Source organism: Papio anubis, chromosome 14, assembly GCF_008728515.1.
Source record: "Papio anubis isolate 15944 chromosome 14, Panubis1.0, whole genome shotgun sequence".
NCBI lineage: Eukaryota > Metazoa > Chordata > Mammalia > Primates > Cercopithecidae > Papio > Papio anubis.
Window position 1 is genome coordinate 30046795 of NC_044989.1, and position 23297 is coordinate 30070091.

The following is a 23297-nucleotide window of genomic DNA, read 5'->3' on the forward strand; positions in this document are numbered from 1 at the left end:
GTGGCGGGCGCCCTACCCCGGCGCAGCGCGGCCGCCAAGCGGTCACGTCCGGAGCTGCCCCCGCGCCCTCCTCGCGCCCACTCCGCCGCGCTAGAGTCCGGGATGTACGCGGAGGGGGTTGTGAGGGGGCAGCGGCGCGTACGCGGAGTCCGGGCTGGTGCGGACGCGGAGTCCGGGCTGGTGTGAGTGAGCCCGTGTGCGCGTGGGAGAGCCGCGGGAGGGGGCCGGGCTCGGAGCCGCAGCGAACCACGGCCCCGGGAGCAGAGCCGAGCGCGCCCCCGAGCCGCCGCCAGCGCTGAAGCCATTCATGATTTTGGTGACGTTATTCCAGGAGTGGGCGAGGGAGGGCGGGGCCTCTCGGGGCCAAGCCCCGCCCCGGCCCCTATAAATACGGCTTCCCGGGTTCTTTGTGGGGTTGAGAGCTCGGTGGAGAGCGGGGAGTTGTGTGCGCCTTGCAGACGCTGCTGGCCGTGGGGCTGTCCTGGGAAGGCGGACGGCGAGCGCCAGGTGCCCGCACTAGGCCGCCTGCCGTGCCTGTCTGCGCCCGTGTCATCCTCACTCGGGACGCAGGGACCGTTTTTAAATCACAGGGGCGTGTGTCAGCCTGCCCTAGGACTTCATGTCTATATATTTCCCCATTCACTGGTGAGTACCCTGCGCCTGCGGCGGGCGTCCGTCTGGCGGCGGTGGCTGCGGGTCCGGGCGCCTGCTTCGTGCCGGCTCCGGGTGCGAGGGTAGCCGGCGGCGCGGTCGCTCAGCGCTAACCCGCCGCCCGAGCCCGCGCAGGAGTCAACATCAAGGTTGCAAAGGTGGGGGTGGGGGGAGGGGGTGCTGAGAACATCCAGACAAAGGACGTGAACTCGGAGCCCTCACCCAAGTGACGGCCGGAGGGTTTGTATTGGTTGGCGGGGGAGCCAGGGGTCACGTGTGAATCCCCCCCCCGGTGAAACCCCCCTATGCGGAGAGCTGCAGGAGGCGCGCGCCCCGCTTGGCGCAGGGGGGCTCCTGCTCTTCCCGGGCCCCTCCTCTTTTTCTTTTTGTTTGCATGCAAGTCTCAACGTCGAGGCCGGCTGCAGCGGGGCTGAGCTGGTGCAGCCGCCGGGTTTGCAGAGCTCCGGGGGGTGGGGGGCGGGAAACGCTCTCCCCACACATAACCCCACTAAAGCCACAAGCAGCAGGGCACACACTGCAGCCTCTCAACCCCTGCCCTCTCCGTGGCCTCTAAAAACCGACGCACAGTGGTGGGGATCGGGACTGGGAGGAGCCGCCTTCGCCGTGCTGTGGGGGAAGGAGCCCGGGACGGGCGCGGGGCGTCGGAGGTTTGCCCCGGACTAGGGATCGGAGCCGGGAGGGCTGCAGAGAGAGGCAGGCCCCTGGCTGCTGGGACTTCCTTGCCGGCGGTTTCTTCCTTCCTGCGCTGGGTTAGACGAGAAGCGGCCGGGGGCGAGCGCTGGCGGCCCCGGAGCGCGCTCTCAGGTGCGGACGTGGGGAGCTCGGCCCCATGTCTCTGGCAGGCGCTGAGCGAAGGGAAACCCGGCGCAAGCCTCGGCGGGGTCCGGCCTGGCTCAGGAAGCGGAAAGTTCATGCTTCTCGCTTCAACTTTTCGGGCCGGCGCCACAGCCCCGAGCGAAGAAGAGCCGCCCCTACGTCAGGCTCTTCGCCCTGTGGGCGCTCTTCTGGCTCCTTTCTTTGGAGGTCGCCAACAGCCTTTCCAGGACCCGGGAGGAAACTGCCTTTGCAGGGGCCAGCTCCCGAACCTAAACTTGGCCCCAAAGCCCCGCATCTTCTTAGTCTCCCCGCCCCCATCCCAGCCTGTCAGTGTTTAGAGAGGGGACTGAACTTCCCTCTCTCAACAGTTCAAGTTCCCCCACCCCGAGGCTTGTGTACCCTTCTTGTGGGTGCCCCTCCCTTGCCTCTCCCTAGGTGCCTTATTATACGTGAGGCTTTAAAGGCTGTTAGAGGCTTTGTGCCTTTGGCTGCTCAAAATTTACCAAGGTGGGTGCTTGGGCCCATTAGAAGTATTATGGGAAATTAAGATTTAAGATTATTTCATCGATTAGCACTTTGTAGCTTGCAATGCTTTTGTGCAGACATTAACCCTTAACCTAACTGTGAAGTATGCACTGTTAGCATCAGAGTAACAGACAAACAGGACACTTGTGGCTCAGAGAAGTTACAGGACTTGTTCAAGATCACACAGCTCTTGAGGGGCAGAGCCTAGAACCTATTGTTTCTGTTTCTAACCATACAATTGAAGAGGAATCTGGTACCCCTGTTTCCTTAGATATCCCCCCTCAAAACAAAAAAACATTTTTGTTTTAAACCGTGTGCACAGGCACGGTGCTGGAAAGCATTGGCTGCTGTGTAGCAGGTACCTGGATTTGGTGCTTATGTTCAGCATTATGTGCACAGGATCCTATATGTGCCCAGAGCTTGTGCAAGGATAACGGAATATTCGTATCCTGCTTAGAGAGTACAAGGCACTTTTACATGTCAGCCATCGGTGGGCCAACTTGGCCCCTCTGGAAATTTCCTTTGCAATCAGAGTCGGGTATCCTTAAGGCTTTTAATCCAGGGGATGTTTTTCAAGCTGCGAGCAAGCAGCTGCTGTGTCTGGGGCTAGAGAAAGGGGTTGGATGGCAGATGTGAAACTTGCAGAAAAGCTGACCCCTTGGGGCTTTAAGTGGAGCATTTTGCCAAAAGGAGCACCAGAGAGACAGAAATTTAGGAAAGCTGTATGATTGGACTTTGTTTCCCTCCAGTTGACCTGTTATTGCTATTATGTAATAATAATATATAGAGTTCCCCTTTGGAAAATTCATGTGAGGATTATTTTTATTCTTAGTTGGAGAGGTGAAGGGAGATGTGGTTGAATTGGTTTTAATATAGACAGATGGACTCAGCTACCTATTGTTTTGGTTTCTCTAGTTCTGTCATTTGAAGAAACATTCGGGGTCCCTCTGTGCCAGTGGGGACTAGAGTATAAGAGAGGAGAGAAGAGGTTTGCCTGAGAGGTCTGCAGACAATGAGCTTTGTCTGTTGGGGCTGAGCCCTGGGGCTGTGGGCTTGCAAGGCACTTCCTCAGGGTGTGAGCTTGTTTTTCTGCAAGTTCTGTTTTGAACACCTCTCTTCCTGTCTCCAGACAGTCCCCTGATCCCATAGCAGTGAATGCATGAAGAGTTAGGAATGTGAAAGTGCATATGTTTGTTGACTTTTGGTCTGGGTTTCTTGGCAGCCCCGACTATCTGAGATCGGCCGAGATGACTGAGGTGATGATGAACACCCAGCCCATGGAGGAGATCGGCCTCAGCCCCCGCAAGGATGGACTTTCCTACCAGGTGAGTAAGTCCTGGCTTCCCTCTTGACTCTTTAGAGCCTAGTGGCTTTTGTTGGGGGTGGGGACAGACTTGGTTTTGCATCCCAGTGTCACTTGTAAGAGCCATGGACTGTGGCAGAGTCCCCTAATGCCAGTAAGCCTCAGTTTCTTCATCTGTAAAATGGGACGACATCGTTCTTATCTCCTAAGATTGCGGTAAAGATTCACCATGACGGTGACCAGTGGATGTGTAGAAGGCATTCGTAGTCTGGGACAGATAAGGGCTCAGGAAGCATTAGCCATTGTGATGAATTAACCCTACTGGCTCTGTGAACTTTCCCATTCACCGCAGCAAAGGAGCAAGTGATTTGTGTAGTCGATTGAGACCAGAACTTTCCTTCCCAGCCATGCCTGGGGTAGTAGAAGCATTGCTGTCGGGGGCTTCTGCAGAAGGGTGGTCTGGTGGGGATAGCCATGTCCAATGCTGCTTTCTTCCTTGGGCTGATTGTTGACCTGTTGATTCAGAGTTAACATTCAAACCACTTAGAGAGGAAGAGATTTTCCCAAAGGGAGGCTAGCTCAGGGATGTTATTGCTGGGATCTTGCTTGGAGATCATCCTGTCTGGTGGATCCAAAATGCACAAGGACCACAAAAAGGGACCGGAGTGAGCCCTCTGGACTCTCACCCCAGCCCTCTTCTGTGGCTTGCCCTGCTGCCTCTCTACTGCCCCTGGGATGGGGGGGCGGGGCCGTGGAGCACCTGCAGTTCCCTCTGGGCTATGAGCTGGTTTAGGGCTTTGGAGGAGAGTTCCTATGTTGTTAAACTGGGGAGAGGGAGGAGTCTGTTCTTAAGGAAGACCTTGGGGCTAGGGAAGTTGTGTAGGATGGCCAGCCCAGGGAAGTCGAAAGGGAGTGTGATGGGTCCATGCTACAGACATGAAGGTATGGCCACTGCACACCAAGTACTCTACAGACGCTACCTTGCTCACACCTCACAACGGCTCCCAGGTGGGGATCCTCACCCTGTTCACAGATGAGGAAATGGCTCAGCCTGAGTCAGTGACTGGAGTCTGTCTAACCCCAGAGCCTTGTCCTTCTGATGTATTGTTTATCCACACCATGGCTTGGTTCCACTAGGGTCTAGGTTGACTCTGGCTGGTCATTCCTGAGAACTATTCCAGGGACATTTATTTTGTAAATTAAAAAAACAAAACAAAACAAATAGAAAGCCAGGGAGCCAGAGTGGGTGCCATGGAGGGAGAGTAATCAGATAGAACCAAGCTAAAAGCTCAGGCAGGCTCACATGACTTCAGACACACTTGGGAGACTAAGGAGGCCCCTTTGTTTTGTCTGTGTTGGCAGTCTTGCTGACTGGAAATAAGTAGCCATTAGCCTGAAGGGGGTGTATGGGGCAAGGGGGAACTCTCTTTCCTACCGTTTGACTTTTCTACCCTCCTCCCCCAGAGTGGATCTGAGGAATACAATTGAGGGCCCCCCAACCTGGTGGGAGGGGTAGAAGTTTCCTGGCCCAGCCAGGGGGTTTTGGGTAGCAGTTTCCAAGCCCCTGAGTCAGACTGAATCTCTGTGGTTACAGGTGAGGTTGTCTTTCGGTTCTGGGTTTTTAGATTTCCATCACAGAACCTTTCCAAATGCAGTCATCTGTTCGTCTTGTGTGTACTTTTCATATTTTCCTTTTAAACACATCCCAGGATAAACGGCCAGGCCCTATAGGGCAGTTTTCTCAATGCTTCAAGTCCTTCAGGCCATTCTGCAGGACCTGAGACTCAGGGCAGGTGATGAGGGAGGAAGGAGCTGGGGGAGGAAGGCCACACTGGGGCTGCAAGGGCAGGAGGAAAATAAAATCGCCTCTGGGTGCCTGACACATCTTGGCAATGCCTGAGCAAAGGATCCTCAAATCTTCCCTCGTGGTGCTGGACTGAGGGCCCAGTTCTCAGAGCCCCCTCCCAGGAAATGTGTCTGCTGCCTTAATGGGGACCACTCCCCAGTTCCAAAATATCTTACTTGGAACTTCAAAGCACTCTGGTCACAATTTTTCACAACTTTTCTGATTTCAGAAAGGTCTCATGGTTGCCTGGTGAAGAGGAAAGGGAGATTGTAGTATTTAACCTTGCAATATTTAGGGGCACTTTCCCTGTGCAACCTGCTGTGCTGGCCTCCGTGCCCAGGGTCCAGGACCCTTGTAAGAACCCAGCATCTACATAAACATCTGGAACACAGGTGGTGCAGTCAGTCCAGGTGTGGGACATACAGAAGCTACAGTGAGTCCAGGCATTGACAGCAACAATGAAATCCAACTGACAGAATCAGAGGGAGGGCAGACTGGGGCTGGGCTTTGAAAGAAAATTAGGACTTTGAGAGGGCAGCTCCATCTCTAAGGTAATGTTCTTATACCTTCAGACACCCCTGGGCTCGCCCCTGTTTATGCCGGGGGCAGGGCTGTGCAGTGAGCTGGTCTGACAATTGCTGTGTGACAGATATTCTCTGCGCCCACTCAAAGCTAGTGCCATCCAATTAGACACATTCCCACCAGAGCTCTGAGGATTGGCTGGGACTGGCACTTGGCTGGAGCCCCTTCCCTGTGCCTTTTCCGGCTCAGCTCAGGGCTGGGGGCAGATCTCGGAGCTCTGTTCTTGGCGTTCCTCCTAAGGATAATAATAGTACGTGACTTTTACGGAGACCTGCTTTTCTAAGGAACTGAGAATGGGAAGGAGACATCAGTCCAGACTTGGCAGATGAAATAGGATCTCAGGCTTGTGATTTGACCTTGAAAACAAAGTCATCAAATAAATGGCACGTTGGACTTCGTCAGTCACTTCCCTACCTTGCAGATCTACCGAGAATGAAGCTTTCCTGATTTCTCTGTACCAGATGTGACCTTTCTTTTAATGCCTGTGGCATTCTATACTTACCAATGATGCCGCGCTGCTTCAAGGATATGGGTTCTGCTTTACCTTCTCTTTGCCTAGGTCCTCGAAGGCAAGGGAGGACTTATCTTCATCTTTGTACCCCACCCCCACCCAAGGTGCCTAAATGCTATAAGTGGGCGGTGATTATTTCCATAAAGTGGAGTCTCGTGATTCTAAAGCTGGCCACCTTCTCTTCTGCCTTAGCTTCTGGAAAGGGCCTGCTCAGGCTCATGCCTACCAAGGTTTCAGAGAGATGCCCTTTTATTCCCCTGAAAGATTCAAGGAAGCCCTAGCTGCTGTCCTGGGGCAGTTAGGGCTGTGTTGCGGGCTGGTGCCTTGTTTTGTAGTAACATTCGTTTGGAGAGGCAGTTCAGTAAGGGAAATCCACGTGTGCACATTCACTTGACATGAATTGTGACACCCTGTGGGGTGGGTGAGTAAATGGTTACTAGAAAGTGTGAGTACATTTTGGGCAGGCGGGCTGTGGGTGGCGGCCAGCTAACCAGCTGAGTGGGAGGCTCTCCAGCAGGATGTTGATTTCCCTGATGGCAGCAGCTCCCTCCCCACCTCCATCCAGCCTGTGGAACAGGAATTTCTGCTGCCCCGGTGCCTTCTTCCTCACCCTAATTCAAGGAAGCAAGTCAGCGGCTGCTTCCTTGTCTCCAGGGACTCTTAAAAATATGGTGTTGGGGAATGCCTCTGCAACTGGGTCTCCTTCAATGCTGTGCCCGAATTGGCCTGGGCTTTGTCTGGGGAAGGGTCCTGGGAGTTTACCTGTGAGCACCCACACTGCCTCCACCCGAGGGCACTGGGACCCTGGCCTTGCTACTCTAACTTCCTCAGCACAGCAGCCAAGGCTTCTAGAGTTTCATCACCCCAGCTAAGGTCTAGATACAGATGTGGCTCCTTGGTTTTCATTTAAAACTGTTCCTTCTAAAGCACCTGGACCAAAGTCTGAGCACATTATCCCTCCCCAGGCTCTTTAAGCTTCTTTAATCAGCAACATCCCTTCCTGGCTGCCCTTTGATTCCTTCTGCTTTTATTCTTGGTCACATCCCCCTCCATTTGACATCCGTCAGTCAGGCAAGCATCGGGCTCCCCTCCTCAGGGCAGCGAGGGAGGATGCTCTGGGAGGGAGGAAGCCAGGAGGAGCGATTTCTTCACACAGCACAGTGCTGGTGTGCACCACTCATTCCCTTTGATAAACAGAGCTGAGAGCTTCCTGCATTCCCACGTGGGAGGGAGTGATGTCCTGGTGCTTTCTGTGGTAGGGAAGAGCAGGCTAGGGGGCTGATCTCTCTTGCCTCAGCCTTAGTATTTGCCTCGTGCAGTTTGAGAGCCTCAGCTATGGCCCTGCATTGAGGAGTGGTCTGAAGGACCACTGAGGGTGGACGGCCAGCCTCTCCCGGCACAGGATCTCTTGCCCCTTTATCTCTCAGGTCCAGAAATAGCCACCTCATTTCTCTCACTCCTCCCTCCTCCCCACTCTTTTTTTTTTTTTTTTTTTTTTTTTTTTTGAGATGGAGTCTTGCTCTGTCGCCCAGGCTGGAGTGCAGTGGCGCGATCTCTGCTCACTACAACCTCCACCTCCTGGGTTCAAGCGATTCTCCTGCCTCAGCCTCCCGAGTAGCTGGGACTACAGGAGTGTGCCACCACGCCCGGCTAATTTTTTGTATTTTTAGTAGAGACGAGGTCTCTCCATGTTGGCCCTTCCCACTCTTTGTCAGAAGCAGCAACTCGTCTCTCAAAGAACAGGCTCAATTTCATCGCTGAAGTTAGGCGGTAGCTCGGAAACCCCTTCTCTTTGCTCACATCTCTGCTGAGCCTCTCTTGATGGAGACCTCCTGAGCCTGGCTTCACTCTACCGGTTCTACCTGGGTGGAATGTGTGTGTGGAAACAGGTGGCGGGTTAAGCCCTTGAGAAGGTTTCTGGTCTGTGGCCTCTGTCCCCCACCAGCTCACGAGGCCATTCTGGGCATAACGCGTCCACTCTATCTGCCTCCTCATTACCTCTGTCTCATTGGTTACTCCCAGCTGTAGTACCCCACATGTCCTCAAGAGTTTGGGAGGCGCTGCTGAGCAGCTACACGCAAGTCCCATGGTCGCCAGGAAACATCTTTCACAATGTCAGACTTAAAAGGCCTCAGTAGTCCCTGGAGAGACATAGAGCTAAAATTCCAAAACATTTGGCAGGAGGCATCCAGCCACGGACACATGTTCCTGGAATTGCAACAACTTTCTTTTCTCCTATCCCTACTCCCTCCACCCGCCTCTCTCCTTGATAAAAATCGTAGGAATGGGATGTAGGACAGGCAGTTAGGGCCACTGGTCTCAAAAGCACAAATCATATATTTCTCTGGGTGGCACTGGGCCCGTGTCTGCACATTCTGCCTCTATGTGAGTCATTGTTCACCTTGTTCAGAGCAAGTCTACTTTGTGTGAGGATCCATCACCTTTCCTCTTACACTACCCTGCAGACGGCTGGAATTACACCCATGGGGCTTTCCTCCTGGCCCCCATGAGCCCCCTGGTCACAACAGTGAGTCTGTAGCCTGGCCAGGGAGAGAACAAGCTTTCTTCACTTTCCCAGCCAACACGTTGCATACTAGAGCCATACATCCCAGCCTCCTCTCAAGGGGCCTGTGTTGGGCCTGATACCTCTCTCTCCAAGAGGTTATGTGTTCATCTCTCTGCTGAGCCAGGTGCTGTGTCTTAGACTGCTCTTTGTTTCTAAGACGCTGGGCACAGTGTCCTACAAATAGTTGCTGAATGAGCCTGGATGATGGATCGGCCCTTCCTCTCTCCCCGTCCTGCACTGAGAATCCTTTTATCTTGGCAGTCTCAGGAAGCCAGTTTTTATAGGATCAGCATTTTCTCTCAGTAGGCCCGGTCTCCCACGTTGGACAGAAAGGATGGTACTGTTAGGGAAAGGGATGAGTTTGGGTGGCGAATGTTGTGACTGTAGCCAAGAGCTATTCCTGGGTGTCTAGTAAATGTCCTGAAATGATCTTGCAGGCCTGAGTCCTGAAGTAATCCTCAGAGGATATGAAGACAGGCCCTCATTCACACAGGGCTTAGACTTGCTGGGGCTTCATTCCTTCCCAGTCTAGTAGCTTCTGTGCTGCCTCTGCCTGCCTCTCACCTCGCCACCTGCCCTTCCCTTGTCCTCAAGCGCAGCTCAGGAAGGCGTTGTTATCAGCACATCAAATCCTCTGCTTCCTTCCTGGGCTGAGGGAGGGCCCCTTATTACACAGGCCCATCTTGAAAAACAATTTAAATTTACCCAAAGCTTTCTCCAAACTGTTTTCAAGCTAGCATTTTAACCTCAAGGAAACTTTGGGAGCCCCCTGAAGCCCCCTTTCTGGTGGACTTAATTGCCTCGCACCGGCAGTAGCTTATTTAGGTAAACTGTGTGGAAGAGACCCCAAGCATTTAGCTGAAACTCATCCACTCCTTGCCTCTCAGCCAGGAATTTTATTTGAACCAATGGGAAGGAAAGTTCTGGATTTCTCACATAAAATAGAATTGGTCTGAGCAAAGAGGGCACTCATAAATTTCAGTACAGATATAGTTGGTGTCTAAGCCTGACTTTCTCCTAACTTGATTTGGTGGTTCCCAAACAGAATTTAAAATATATCATGAATTCATCTTCCACCTTTTCTTAGGAGAGCTTAAAGCACTTGTTCAAACTGGATTTAAGAGCTATCCTTGGCTTTCCCAATTTCTCAGCATTTTCACTAGATGTAGCCCTGCATACAAGCCCTAATTTAGTAGGTGGCCTTGAGGTCAGCCACTTATCCCCATGGATATAGGCAGTGGTGCCAGCCCACATCCACCAACACACACATTCACACACACAACTGTAAGGGCAGATGGGGGCTAATAAGTGGTTGTTTTAGATTAGCGTTTTAATTATAGGAAATTTTTCCTTCCCTTTCCCTCTTTGTTGGCAATTTCATATTTTTATTGATAAAATATGTATTTTATTCTTTTTATGCTTACTTTTCCAATTTTAAAAGAAACATATACTCATTATGGAATTTTTGTTTTTATTTTCTTCCTTTCTTTCTTTCTTTTTTTTTTTTTTTTTTTGAGATGGAATTTTGCTCTTGTTGCCCAGGCTGAAATACAATGGCGCAATCTCCACTCACTGCAACCTCCACCTCCCAGGTTCAAGGGAATCTCCTGCCTCAGCCTCTCGAGTAGGTGGGACTACAAGTGTGTGCCACCATGTTGGGCTAATTTTTGTATTTTTATGAGTAGAGATGGGGTTTCACAATGTTGGCCAGGCTGGTCTCGAATTCCTGCCCTCAAGTGATCCTCCCGCCTCAGCCTCCCAAAGTGCCAGGATTACAGGCAGGAGCCACCGCACCCGACCTATTTTCTTTCTTAAACTTTTTTGTTTTACAGTCACCACAATTTCACCATGCATAAATCACAATGGTTAACAATTTAGCATCTTTGCCTTCTTTCCCAGTGCACTTACGTTTTTATGTAGCCAGGATCACACATTGTTGTATTTTGCTGCTTTACTTAATGGCATCTAAGTCATTAGCACTATATCATGATAATTTATCTTAAAAATATTCCAAGCTATCATTTTTAATAACTGTATAATATATCATAAAGTTAAAACATAATTTATCATTCAATTGTTGAAATGTTTAGGTTACATATATTTTCTCTTATAAATATGCAAATATGTATATAAAAATTTATATACAATTTTTTATAAATCTTTGTTCATACTTTATACTGTTTCCTTAGAATCGAGTCTGTGGAATAGGATTTCTTGAAAAAAGGTAAAAGTATGATTGTGTATATATACTGTTACATGTATGTTATTATTATAAAGGTAATATTTGTTCTTTTTTTTTTTTTGAGATGGAGTCTCACTCTGTGGCCCGGGCTGGAGTACAGTGGTGCAATCTCGGCTCACTGCAACCTCTGCCTCCCGGGTTCAAGTGATTCTCCTGCCTCAGCCTCCCGAGTAGCTGAGATTATAGTCATGTGCCACGACGCCCGGCTAGTTTTTGTATTTTTAGTAGAGACGAGGTTTTGCCATGTTGGCCAGGCTGGTCTCAAACTCCTGACCTCAAGTGATCCGCCCGCCTCAGCCTCCGAAGTGCTGGGATTACAGGCGTGAGCCACCACGCCTGGCCAATATTTATTCTTTATAGAAATTTAGGAAAATACAGAGACATGTGAAGAGAAAAAAATCCACACCCATATTTCTACCACTGAAACATTTTGGTATGTTTACTTTCAGTATTTTTCTATGCACTTATAGTTAAAAAATAAAATTGAGACCGTACTGTACATGCTGTAGTGGATCCCTTTTTCACTTAATATAATATCGTGACTGTGTTCTTGTCATTTGGTTTTCTTTGTAAAATTCTGTTATGTAACATTTCTTAATGCTGAATATTTACGTTGTGGCATATTATGTTCTTACAAAGAACACTATTCTGAACATCATTTTACAGAAATCTCTGCACAGGTCTGATTCGTTTCTTTGGCATAAGTTCCTGGAAGTAGAATTACTGATTCAAAGAGATTCAGCATCATTAAGCCTCCTGATTATATGTTACCTTAAAAACAGAAAACATCAAAGAGTTTATCAAAATATAAACTCCCAGCATCGAAAGCTCTAGCAAATAGAATCTCCAGGGTAGAACATCTATAAAGACGGGATAATGGTAGAGCTTTTTGGATAGAGTCAGAAAGATATTTGGCTATTTTAAAGTGTTTAGGAGATATTGTACATCTTCCTATTGTTTGTTAATAACTTACTTCAAGCGTGATGATAACGGTTGATGATGTTCAAGCAACATTTAGCCAGCATTGCAAAATAGCTCGTGATCATATTCTTGTCCCATAGTAGGTACACTGACACCCTCTGTGGATTTTTTTTTTTTTTTTTGAGACGGAGTCTCTCTCTGTCGCCCAGGCTGGAGTCAGTGGCCGGATCTCAGCTCACTGCAAGCTCCGCCTCCCGGGTTTACGCCATTCTCCTGCCTCAGCCTCCCGAGTAGCTGGGACTACAGGCGCCTGCCACCTCGCCCGGCTAGGTTTTGTATTTTTTAGTAGAGACGGGGTTTCACCGTGTTAGCCAGGATGGTCTCGATCTCCTGACCTCATGATCTGCCCGTCTCGGCCTCCCAAAGTGCTGGGATTACAGGCTTGAGCCACCGCGCCCGGCCCCTCTGTGGATTAAAAATGTACGTGGGTCAGCAATTGCTCAGCTTGTCTCCTTTATTCTATTAATGACATTGAGCATTGTGTAAACCATGTAAAATTACATTGTTCTGGAGACCCAAGAAGGTTCACCAGATGCATGCCTTGTCTCTGAACCAACTTGGCTTTCCTGGGGTTCCAGATCTGGCTCATGGATAACTCATGGTTGAGGAATACTCCTTCCCTGGAATTAAGGATGGGTTGGACTCTTTTTTTTTTTTTTTTTTTTTTTGAGATGGAGTCTTGCTCTGTCGCCCGGGCTTGAGTGCAGTGACACGATCTCGACTCACTGCAACCTCTGCCTCCCTGGTTCAAGTGATTTTCCTGCCTCGGTCCCCTGAGTAGCTGGGATTACAGGCACCCACTGCATGCCTGACTAGTTTTTGCATTTTTAGTAGAGACAGGTTTCTCCATGTTGGCCAGGCTGGTTTCGAACTCCTGACCTCAATCGATCCACCTGCCTCAGCCTCCCAAAATTGCTGGAATTATAGGCATGAGCCACCATGCCTGGCCTGGGCTGGACTCTTAAAAGTAGATCTTAACATAATGGAAGTCTTGGACCCAGTGTCGAAGGGCCTTCTACCCAACAACTGTCCAAGAGTCTAGGTGATTTACAACACATAGCCCAGGCCAGGGCTCCGGCAGGGTCCACATACTCCTGATGGTTTACAAAGTTCATTTAGGTGTTATACAGACAGCTTGAAAAATGTAAGACGAGTTTTCCATTATGTAGTGGTAGATTTTTAAACAAGGATGTTTTAAACAAATGAGTGAAGGAAAACTAAGACATGTATGTGGACACAACAGGAATGATGAAGGCGGTGTCATGAGGCTGAGACATACCAGCTCAAATGAGTGTGAAATTCCACAGCACAATCCTTTTAGGATCCTCTAAAATCTGTATCTCTTTGGTCATGTGCCCCTCAGGTATGACAGTTGAAGCATCAGGAACCTTCCTGACTGTTTTTATTGGCAGTTGAGTGTTAGAGATTTGTATGCCAAATTACTTCTTAATAATGCTTGTACTACCTCACATTTTAACAAAATGTTAAAATGGGAGGACAGCTGCCCCTGGGGTTCACGGACACTTTCCAAAGGACATGACAGCAGGGAGGGTTTTCAGGAAATCCATTTCCACATCTTAAGCCTTCTTCTCTTGCTTTTTGCAAATTGCATTTCCTGAAGACTAGCTTCACCTGCTTCCTTGTCCTACCTTTCCTTCAAAACTGCCCTTCTTCCCCTTTACAAGAGAACCTGTCGCAATTCAACTCACTATCACAGTAAGAAACCTTCATTAAAGCTGGATGTGTGGCTCACACTTATAATCCCAGCACTTTGAGAGGCTGAGGTGGGCGGATTGCTTGAGCTCAGGAGTTTGAGACCAGCCTGAGCAACACAGGGAAACCCCATCTCTACAAAAAAAATACAAAAAAAAAAAAAAAAAGCCAGGCATGGTGGCGTGCACCTGTAGTCCCAGCTACTTGAGGGACTGGGTTGGGAGGATCGCTGGAGCCTAGGAGGTGGAGGCTGCAGTGAGCTAAGATCGCATCACTACACTGTAGCCTGGGTAAAAGTGTGATCCTGTCTCAAACAAACAGAAAATAAAAGAAACCTCAATAAAAATTTACCTTTGTGTTTAATAATTATTTGTGCTATGTTGGTTGATCAGTTATATACTAATAGCTACAATAAACCAATCCAGAATTTGTAAATTAACAAAGCCTTAAGGTCATAGGACATTTTTTTAAATGTCAACGTATATGCATAAATACATCTTTTTATTGTAGAGAAGTATGAAAAGCTAATGATGAAAAACTTTCAAACATAAAAATATATGACATTAAGAAAAAATTGTGTGGAGAAGTACAATGGAAATACAGTTTTACGTAGAGAAGGTAAGAATACAAGATTTGACTTAAGAGCTTGTTCTTGAGTTTTTTAATAGGTCATGGTTGCTGTTAAATTCTTACGGTATTTGTAATCCACTGAGTACGTTTAAAAGAGTGGGATGTATATTTGGTTTTAAAATGTTAATATTTATAATATATCAGGGTTTTAGAAGATGTGAAAGGAGACAGAGTTGTTCAGAATTCTGTTGGGGACTACACTAAAAGTTTGGAAACCACGGATATGTATACTTTCTTTAGAATCAAAGCGATAGCACTGTAGCTCCTCAGAAGGGAGGGCAGCTTTGAGCTTGGTCCTATCACCTTGATAAGGAATGTCTCTACAGTAGCCTGACATCGGGTCACGCAGGTATTCTTTGGACACTGTGACACAGAGCCCAGAACCTCTCAGCACAGAGGGATTACAGACTAAGAATCCGGATAACTGGTTTCTAATCTTGGTTTGCTGCTACCTGTGTCATCTCAGGCAACTCACATCACCTACTTGGGCCTGATTTCCATGTCTGTAAGTGAAAGAGCTAATCCTTACTGTGTTTATTAGAAGCTGAATAATGACATGAAATCCACCATCCTCATCCTAAGATGTGCCCGTTGGAGTTTAAAAAACAAAAGCAAAAACCTGTTCTTTCCCTACCTATCAGCCTTTCAGATATCAGAAGGCACCTTTTATGTTCCCGTCAAATCTTTACCAGTTTTAAAATATGTTGTTTTTCAACCTTGACTTACATAGTCTTTTTTTTTTTTTTCTTGAGACAGAATCTTACTCCGTCACCCAGGCTGGAGTGCAGTGGTACGATCCCAGCTCACTGCAACCTCTGCATCCCAGGTTCAAGGGATTCTTGTGCCTCAGCCTCCCAAGTAGCTGGAATCAAAAGCGTGCACCACTATGCCTGGCTAATTTTCATATTTTTAGTAGAGACGAGGTTTCACCATGTTGGCCAGGCTGGTCTCAAACTCTTGACCTCAAGTGATCTGCCCGCCTTACCTCTTAAAGTGCCAGGATTACAGGCGTGAGCCACCGCACCTGGCCCATAGTCGTCTTACTGAGAGGATTATTTCTCCAGGCCAACTATTCTCAAACCTTTTGGTCTCAGTCCCTTTTACACTCTTAAAAGTTATTTAGGACCACCCAAAGAGCTTTTGTTCATGATTATGTCTTTTGTTTTGATTATATCTTTTGATATTTACTGTTTCAGAAATTAAAACAGAATTTTCAAAATTTTTTATTTATTCATTTAGAGTAACAAAACTGTTACATGTTAATATAAATAAAAGTTTTTAATAAAAAATATATTTTCCAAAACAGAAATTGTTTGGTGAGAAGAGAGGCATTGTTCTACATTTTTGCATGTCTGTTTAATGTCTAGTTTAATAGAAGACTAGGCTAGACTTTCATGTGCTTCTCCAGTCAATCTGTTGCAGTATGTGTTGGTTGAAGTCAATGAAGGATATCTAGTCTATGCAGATTTGTTTCTTTGGTACTTCATAAAATTCAACAAGTAGTAGTCAAGTAGTAGTTTGTTTCCTTCCTTCCTTCCTTCCTTTTTTTTGACAGTGTTTTGTTCTGTCACCTAGGCTAAAGCGCAATGGCATGATCATAGCTCACTGCAGCCTCCAACTCCTGGACTCAAGCAATTCTCCTGCCTCAGCCTCCCCAAGTACCTATGACTATAGATATGTGCAACCATGCCTGGCTATTTTTTTTTTTTTAATTGTAGAGATAGGGTCTCACTCTGTTGCCCAGGCTTGTCTTGAAATCCTGGCCTCAAGCAGTCCTTCCACCTCAGCCTCCCAAAGTGCTGGGATTATAGACATGAAACACTGTGCCCAGCCAACAAGTGGTAGTTTCTTAAATGTTAGTGGCAATGTGATATCTGAAATCTTATCAGTGACCTTTTTGTACACTAAAATTAATTAGTCTATTTTGCACTTTGAGTGCATCTTTTACCCATGCTTAGTGTAATGCTCTGATCATTTGGAAAATATGGGTTCACTGAGTTATGCAGGTCTTCAAAATGTTGACTCGTTTCATTATATGATATCATAAAATCACATTTCTTAATGTCTCCACTGATCTCAAGCATTAGGAAGCTGTCAAGCTTGTGGTGGCTGATACAACTTTTCCAAAATTCTAATTTTCACTTGAAAGCTCTATTTTTATCATTGATGATGAATACTGTCAGCCATTTTCCTCTAACTGACAGGCTCACTTTGTCCATTTTTGAGAAAATGTCTGCCAAATACCCAAGTTGGAATAACTACAATTTGTTGGTCATTCTTTCAAGAAGAATGGTGCTCCATGGCACGAGTGGCTAGTTCAGCTGGCAACTCCGTCACATGACCGCTTTCCTCGCGACCGCTCTTGTACTTCCGTCAGCAGCAGAAATGTTGTGGGCCGACTGTCCATTTCACTGTGCCACATATATAAGTGACATGTGGTGGAGTCAATATTTAATACAAATTACTTTTTACTGCTTCGTCAAGGGCATTAATTGTTTTTGTTTGCTTGCTTTCATTTTTAATCATGAGGGTGAGCTGGGGAACAACTGATGATGCCAAGTATGGTTTGCTGCCACTATGTTAATTCTCGCCAAACTGCCAGCAGTTTCTTCCACTGTTGCTTTCTGTACCCTCAGTGCAAGTGTTAACACTGTGGAAAAGGCAAAGGACATCTTTAGTAGTACTATGCAAATATGTTACCTCCGTGGAGGCTCCGGAAAGGATCTTGGCAATTGAGCTTGGAGAATGGCTGCCCTAGGCTAAATAGATATGCCTGATGAGAGGGTAGCAGGGCCATCAGCTCCTCTGTTAGCGTGGATGGTTTCATTGAAAGGCATATACCTCTAGGAATATAGCCCTGTTTGCTTCAGTTGTTAGCCTCAGTGATGCAGTTGTGATCAACTAAAATCTCCAAGCTTCTTTTATGAGAGCTACTATCAAGCAAGACTTCTTGTGTGGGGCAAAAAAATTTTGGGGGTCGGGGGGACAAAGTGAGTTGTCCTGGTAGTGCACTGCAGAATGGGTAGAGACGGAATGGAAGTGGAGCGAAGGCCATGGGGCAGGACTGCAAGGAAGGCCTTCGAGATTTGTTTCCACTCAGGGATGTTTCTGGAAGCTACGTGGTGGGGGTTAGAAAGAGAACCAGACAAGAAACGGAAGGAAGGCAATGGGACAGGCTAAATATTCAAGATTTGTGTTTCCAAAACAAAGAATGAGGGGATAGTTAGAAATGGCAGCTGAGAGAGGTGTGACCATGGGACATTTGGGTAGTACCAGTGGAGGGAGGATAGAGAGAGGGATGTGCCACCCACAGATGCCTGGAGGTGACAGGGGGCCAATCTTTTTTCAAGAAGGTAGTGATGATACTGTCAAAAAGTCATGAATATTTGAAGTCATCTGTGCCTGAAAACTGTCTTTTGTTATCTGTGCCTGATAACAAGTCTTTTCTCACTGCCCCAGAGAACTTTGAAAAAATTCTCTAACATTCCAGAAGCTTCCTCATTCCACTGGGCCCAGAGTTAGCAGGAGAAATTAGTGCAATTAATTAGAATTTGGAACTCCTGACTCGCAGGATGGGTGTGTGTTCGAGAGATGTTTATGAAAGATGGTGTTTATCCAAAGGATTTCCTTTTCTTTCAAGTTTCAAGGCTGGAGGCTTAAGCATCTTTGATCCAAAGGAAGGAGGTCCAGCAGTTGTTATAAGCCCTAAATCTTCGCTTAAGTCCTCTATAGGATTAGAGGCACCAGGACAAGACAGAATAGAGTGAGGTGGATGTTCTGTAACCCCAGTGCAGGGGAGATTTAAGGAAGATGAGAGTCTTAAAGATGGACAGTGAGTGGACAAGTCTCTGAGTAGAGACTTGAGAATATTCTTCCTTCCCTGCATCTAGTTAGTAGCCCTGCTGCCCTTTGCTACAATTCTTTCTGTTCTTATTAGCCACATTCCACGTGGAAAAGCCAGTAAAATGCAAATAATAATAATGATGATAATAAAATAGCAGGAGGCAAGTATTTCAAAAACTGAATTTCTTGCCTTCACACATTATTAGGGGGCAAAGAACAGGTGTGTTTTTTATTTGAATTAGCTGCTGCTTGTTCATTCATCCCTTGGCAGAGCAGGATGCTGGTAGAGATCTGCCCATTGTTATAAGCCAGCCCCTCGTAGGAAGGAAGGAACACACAAGGCAGTTCATTGTTGTTCTCCAGGAGAAGAAATCCAGACTTTGGGAAGCTGAGGGGCAGGCCCCTGGAGTAAGTAGAAGGAAGAGGTAGAAGAAGAGGAAGGCCTCTGGTGAGGGGTGGGGTGGTGACAAGGGCATGGTTTTCATTCTGGCAGGCCTAATCCATGCCCTGGGGAAACAGAGGCACGGGGAGGGAAGTGATGAAGTTGCAGCCATTTCTCCAAAGAACTTGGCCTAGGATTTGTGGGCACAAGCTCAGGAGTGCTGCCTATTTGCTCCTGTCCCAAGCTACAGCTGTTGACCCCTTGGTTCTTCACTCTAAATGCTCCACCCCAGCTTTACCTAGTAAGAACCATCATTAGGAAGGTAGAGTTTACAGGGCATGTTCACACATACCTGTATTTGATTCTCTCAAAGCCCTGCAAGATCAGCATTAGCACTGACCCAAATTATAGAGGAGGAGAATGGGCCACCGCTTCGATGAGCCTGTCAGGCACTGTGTTGGCTCTCAAGGCACAGCACTGTGACCATGCCAACCATATCGTAAAGTGGAAACGGTTTTCTCATTTTACTCGGGAGGCAGCTGAGGCTCAGAGGCAATAAAATGATGTGACCAGGGTCATAGAGATAATAAGAGATGGAGGCGAGGAAAAAGCCAGATCCTGCAGACTCTGTGGTCTGCCTGTGGGAAGAGCAATTTTCCTGAGTGGGTTTGGGCTGATTTTTCTTATTTCTCTGCAACAAGAGAGGGTAGAGGCTTACTGTGTGGTTTTGTCCACAGTGCCTTAGGGAGCTAGCTTGGTTATGTATCTCGGGCTCTCTCCCCTCTCTCTCCCCTCCCTCTCCACCCCCGGCCCTCCTCTTTCCTCTTTCCACCCTTGAGAAAAAGAGCAAGACGTCCAGGCTCCGGAGGTCTCAGCTTGCAGAGCTGGTAATTAGCCCTTTGTGTCCTGTTAACCACCTTTCATCTCCTCCACCTGCTGGTGTCCGCTTTCCCTATTAGCATCTCTCGGCTCTTTGCAGAGCCCTCGGCCTCTTTGTGGCCAGCTCAGGTTGTTTGTCAGAGATGATGGCTGAGAGATGCACACTCAGGGGAGGGCGGCTCTGACCAGAATTGCTCACATTTTCCATGCCAGGTGCCAGGCATCTCTCTCCTCTCCCACCCCAGGGGCAGGCAGGTTTAGGTCACCTGGCGTGCAGGCAGACAGTTGATAGCCAGCTCCCCAAATTTGGGGCCTTTGAAGCCCTGGTGTTGCCTTTCAGTTCTCCTCCATGGGCGAAACAGGAACTGGGTGAGAACTGGCTCACTGGCAACTTTTATGCCTAAGCAAGAAGCCTGCTGAGGAATTCCTGGTCTCCAGAAGCTTACCCTCAGGCCCAGGATTCTCTGGTCCAACAGCCTCCACTGTTAGTCCGTCAAACAAACGCCCTGGACTTCCCTGGAACATCCTGCTGCCTTCGTAGTCCGCGTACTAAATCATCTATCCAACAAGGCAGCCACTCGCCACACGGGGCCAGTTAAGGTTACATTAAATTGATATTTATATTATATCACATATAAATTTCTATTAATAAAAATTAAATAAAATATAAACTTCTAGCCAACATTCTTGTTTTTTATTGTCAGTAGAATTTTTTTTTTTTTTTTTTTTTTTTTTGAGGTAGGGTCTTGTTTCGTCACTCAGGCTGGAGTGCAGTCACACAGCCTCTGCTCGTTGCAGCCTTAACCTTCCAGGCTTAGGCAGTTCTCCCACCTCAGCCCCCCAAAGTACTAGGATTACAGACATGAGCCACCTGTGCCTGGCCAATTTTAGCCACCTTTCAAGTGCTCCATAGTCGCACATGGCAAGTGGCTACTGTCTTGGACAGCGCAGATAGCATTTCCATACGTAGAACATTCTATTGGACAGCACTGATCTATACAGCCAGAAAATCCACTATCTTACAGACCATCTCTTCCTGCTACAAAGTCTTGAAGCTCCCTTGACCTTTCAAGTGAATTCATCTGAGTTCCCCAAATGCCGGGGCTTGTTGGGACTGGCGGCCACCAGGCAAAGGATGCCTCCGAAGAGGTATCCCCTGTAAAATTCACCCTCACCATGGCCAGGCACTCATGCCTGTAATCCCAGCACTTTGGGAGGCTGAGGTGGGAGGATCACTTGAGCCTGAAAGGTTGAGGCTGCAAAGAGCCGAGATTGTGCCGTTGCCCTTCAGTCTGGGTGACAAAACAAGACCCTATCTCAAGAAAAAAAAAAAAAACTAATAAAAAATAAGAAAGGTAGCTAACCTTTTTATTTAATTTTTATTAACAGAAATTTATATGTGATATAATATAAACATCAATTTAAGTAACTTTGGCCCTTTGTGGTGAGTGGTTGCCTTGTTGGATTGATGATTTAGTATGAGGGTGGTGAAGGCAGCAGGATGGTCCAGGGAAGCCCAGGGCATTTGTTTGACCCACCAACAGCAGAGGCTGTTGGAGCAGAGAATCCTGGGCCTGAGGGTGAGCTTAAGGAGACAAGAATGGTGCTTACTTTTCTACATTGTGGGGCATGCAAGACCTGGGAAGGTTCATGGTGTGTGTGAACGTCGAGGCTTCATTCCATTTGCAAAGGATGGAACTTGGTGATATGGGTTGGCTGTGTCCCCACCCAGATCTCATCTTGAATTTTAGTTCCCGTAATCCCCTCGTGTTGTGGGAGAGACCTGATCGGAGGTAACTGAATCATGGGGGCAGTTACCCTCATACTGTTCTCATCATGATAGTAAGTGAGATCTCATGAGATCTGATGGTTTTATAAGGGGCTTTTCTCCCTGTGCTCGGCATTTCTCTTTCCTGCCACCTTGTGAAGAAGGATGTGTTTGCTTCCCCTTCCGCCATGATTGTAAGTTTCCTGAGGCCTTCCTAGCCATGTGGAACTGTGAGGCAATTAAACCTCTTTCCTTTAGGCTGGGCGCAGTGGTTCATGCCTGCAATCCCAGCACTTTGGGAGGCCAAGGCGGGAGGATCACAAGGTCAGGAGATCGAGACCATCCTGGCTAACATGGTGAAACCCCGTCTCTACTAAAGAATACGAAAAATTAGCCGGGCTTGGTGGTGGGTGCCTGTAATCCCAGCTACTCAGGAGGCTAAGGCAGGAGAATGGTGTGAGCCCGGGAGGCGGAGCTTGCAGTGAGCTGAGATGGTGCCACTGCACTCCAGCCTGGGTGACAGAGCGAGACTCCGTCTCAAAAAAAAAAAAAAAAACCTCTTTATAAAGTACCCAATCTTGGGGATTTCTTCATAGCAGCATGAGAATGGACTAATAACACTTGGTGTCCATTCGATTCATTTCAGCCATCAGCTTTGGCAGCTCAATGTGGCTGCTGGGTGTGGAGTCCAGGGCTGGCAGAGGGAGGAAGCTGTAGGGGTGGGAGAATCACAGCTGGCGGTGGATGCTTCTAGACCTGCCCTAGCCTGGGCTGAGGGTGGGAAATGGCTCTGAGCGCCGCAGAGAGAAGGGACAATGATTTGTGTTTGTTTTTGCCTTTCTGTAGTACAGAGAGAAGGAGCACTTTGGGGTAAGAGGTTTAACCAGAAGCAGTTTCTTTTGGGAACAGGGGCAGTTCTTTACTCCCTGACAGTTCCTGCAGGCAGGCAGCATGCCGGGCTGGCCTGCCGCCTCAACCCTACCTGTCATGTGCTTGGCAAGTCTGACTCAAGTCCTTTTTTCCACTGCCTTCCCCACCCGTCAAATTGCAGTTGCAACCTCTCATTTTTCTGCTGCCTAGATGATTAAAAAGCATGACTTAGTGGAAAAATGTTGACCTCCTCGGGGTCAGCCTCTGAAGCAGCTGTCAGAGATAAGATTGTGCTGGCAAATTACTCAGCAGCACTTTGCAAGACTTTCTGTCTGTCTGTAAGGAAACCAGAAGCTGTTGGTTCTGGGTACTTTTTGTGTTTGGAGAGAGCTACAATTTTGAGGCCCAAATGGGTATAATCTGATAATAAAATAAGATCTCTGATGGAAGGGTTTGATTATTATAGTAATTTTTAAAAATACAATTAACAGGCTTTGTTAAAAAAAAATTTTTTTTTTTTTAAACAGTGCTTGCTTCAAGCAATTCAGGGAGCAAAGTCCTCTGGCAGTAAGCACTATCAGAAAAGTTCAATTCTCAGACTTCTTCCAAGGACTTTAAAGACTTAATTGTGGAGCTCTCGGTATGAATGGCGCTGTTTGGAATTATTTTAATTACTGTGTATGTATGACTGCCTCTTGCTTGGAGATTGGATGCTTACTGTAGTTCTGTTGAAACTGCTCCAAAGAGGACATTATAGTTTCAATTTCGCTTCTGTCCTCAAAGTATTTTATCATCTTTATATTTGCCAAGAACTTGTACCCATCTAGTGAGACAAGAAGGTCACCTCACATCTCGAAAGGAGAAACTGAGGCGTTTGGGGTTGAGAGGACTTGACTAGAGTTATACAATGGTGGTCAAGGACATAGTGAGCGCCTGGGTTGTGTGGCTTACCCTTGTTATCAAGTGAATGCTTCATTTGAAGTCCTACAGGTCTGAGTTTGGATCCCAGTTCAGCCGCTTCCCAGGTGCGTGGCTTTGAGCAAGTCACACACCCTCTCTGTGCTTCAGGTTTCTTATCCACAAAATAGGGTTACAGTAGTCCCCGTTATCTCTGGGGGATACGTTCCAAGACACACAGTGGTTGCCTGAAACCCCAGATAATACCAAA

The 23297-nt window shown here is 47.6% G+C and overlaps 1 protein-coding gene across 2 annotated transcripts in view; it reads left to right on the top strand.

Moving 5' to 3' along the window:
• The first annotated feature begins 344 nt into the window (after positions 1-344).
• The window catches only part of LBH (LBH regulator of WNT signaling pathway), a 28785-nt gene continuing 5832 nt past the window's right edge, over positions 345-23297 (top strand). The window contains exons 1-4 of one of the 2 annotated variants that reach the window (XM_021924706.2): positions 388-645; positions 3236-3338; positions 11011-11045; positions 13650-13879. In XM_021924706.2, coding sequence (XP_021780398.2) covers positions 620-645; positions 3236-3338; positions 11011-11045; positions 13650-13764 — 279 coding nt within the window. In that variant the 5' untranslated portion in view covers positions 388-619 and the 3' untranslated portion in view covers positions 13765-13879. Of the gene's footprint in view, positions 646-3235; positions 3339-11010; positions 11046-13649; positions 13880-23297 lie in introns of those variants that run through there. The other variant, XM_003908465.3, reaches the window with a different exon arrangement.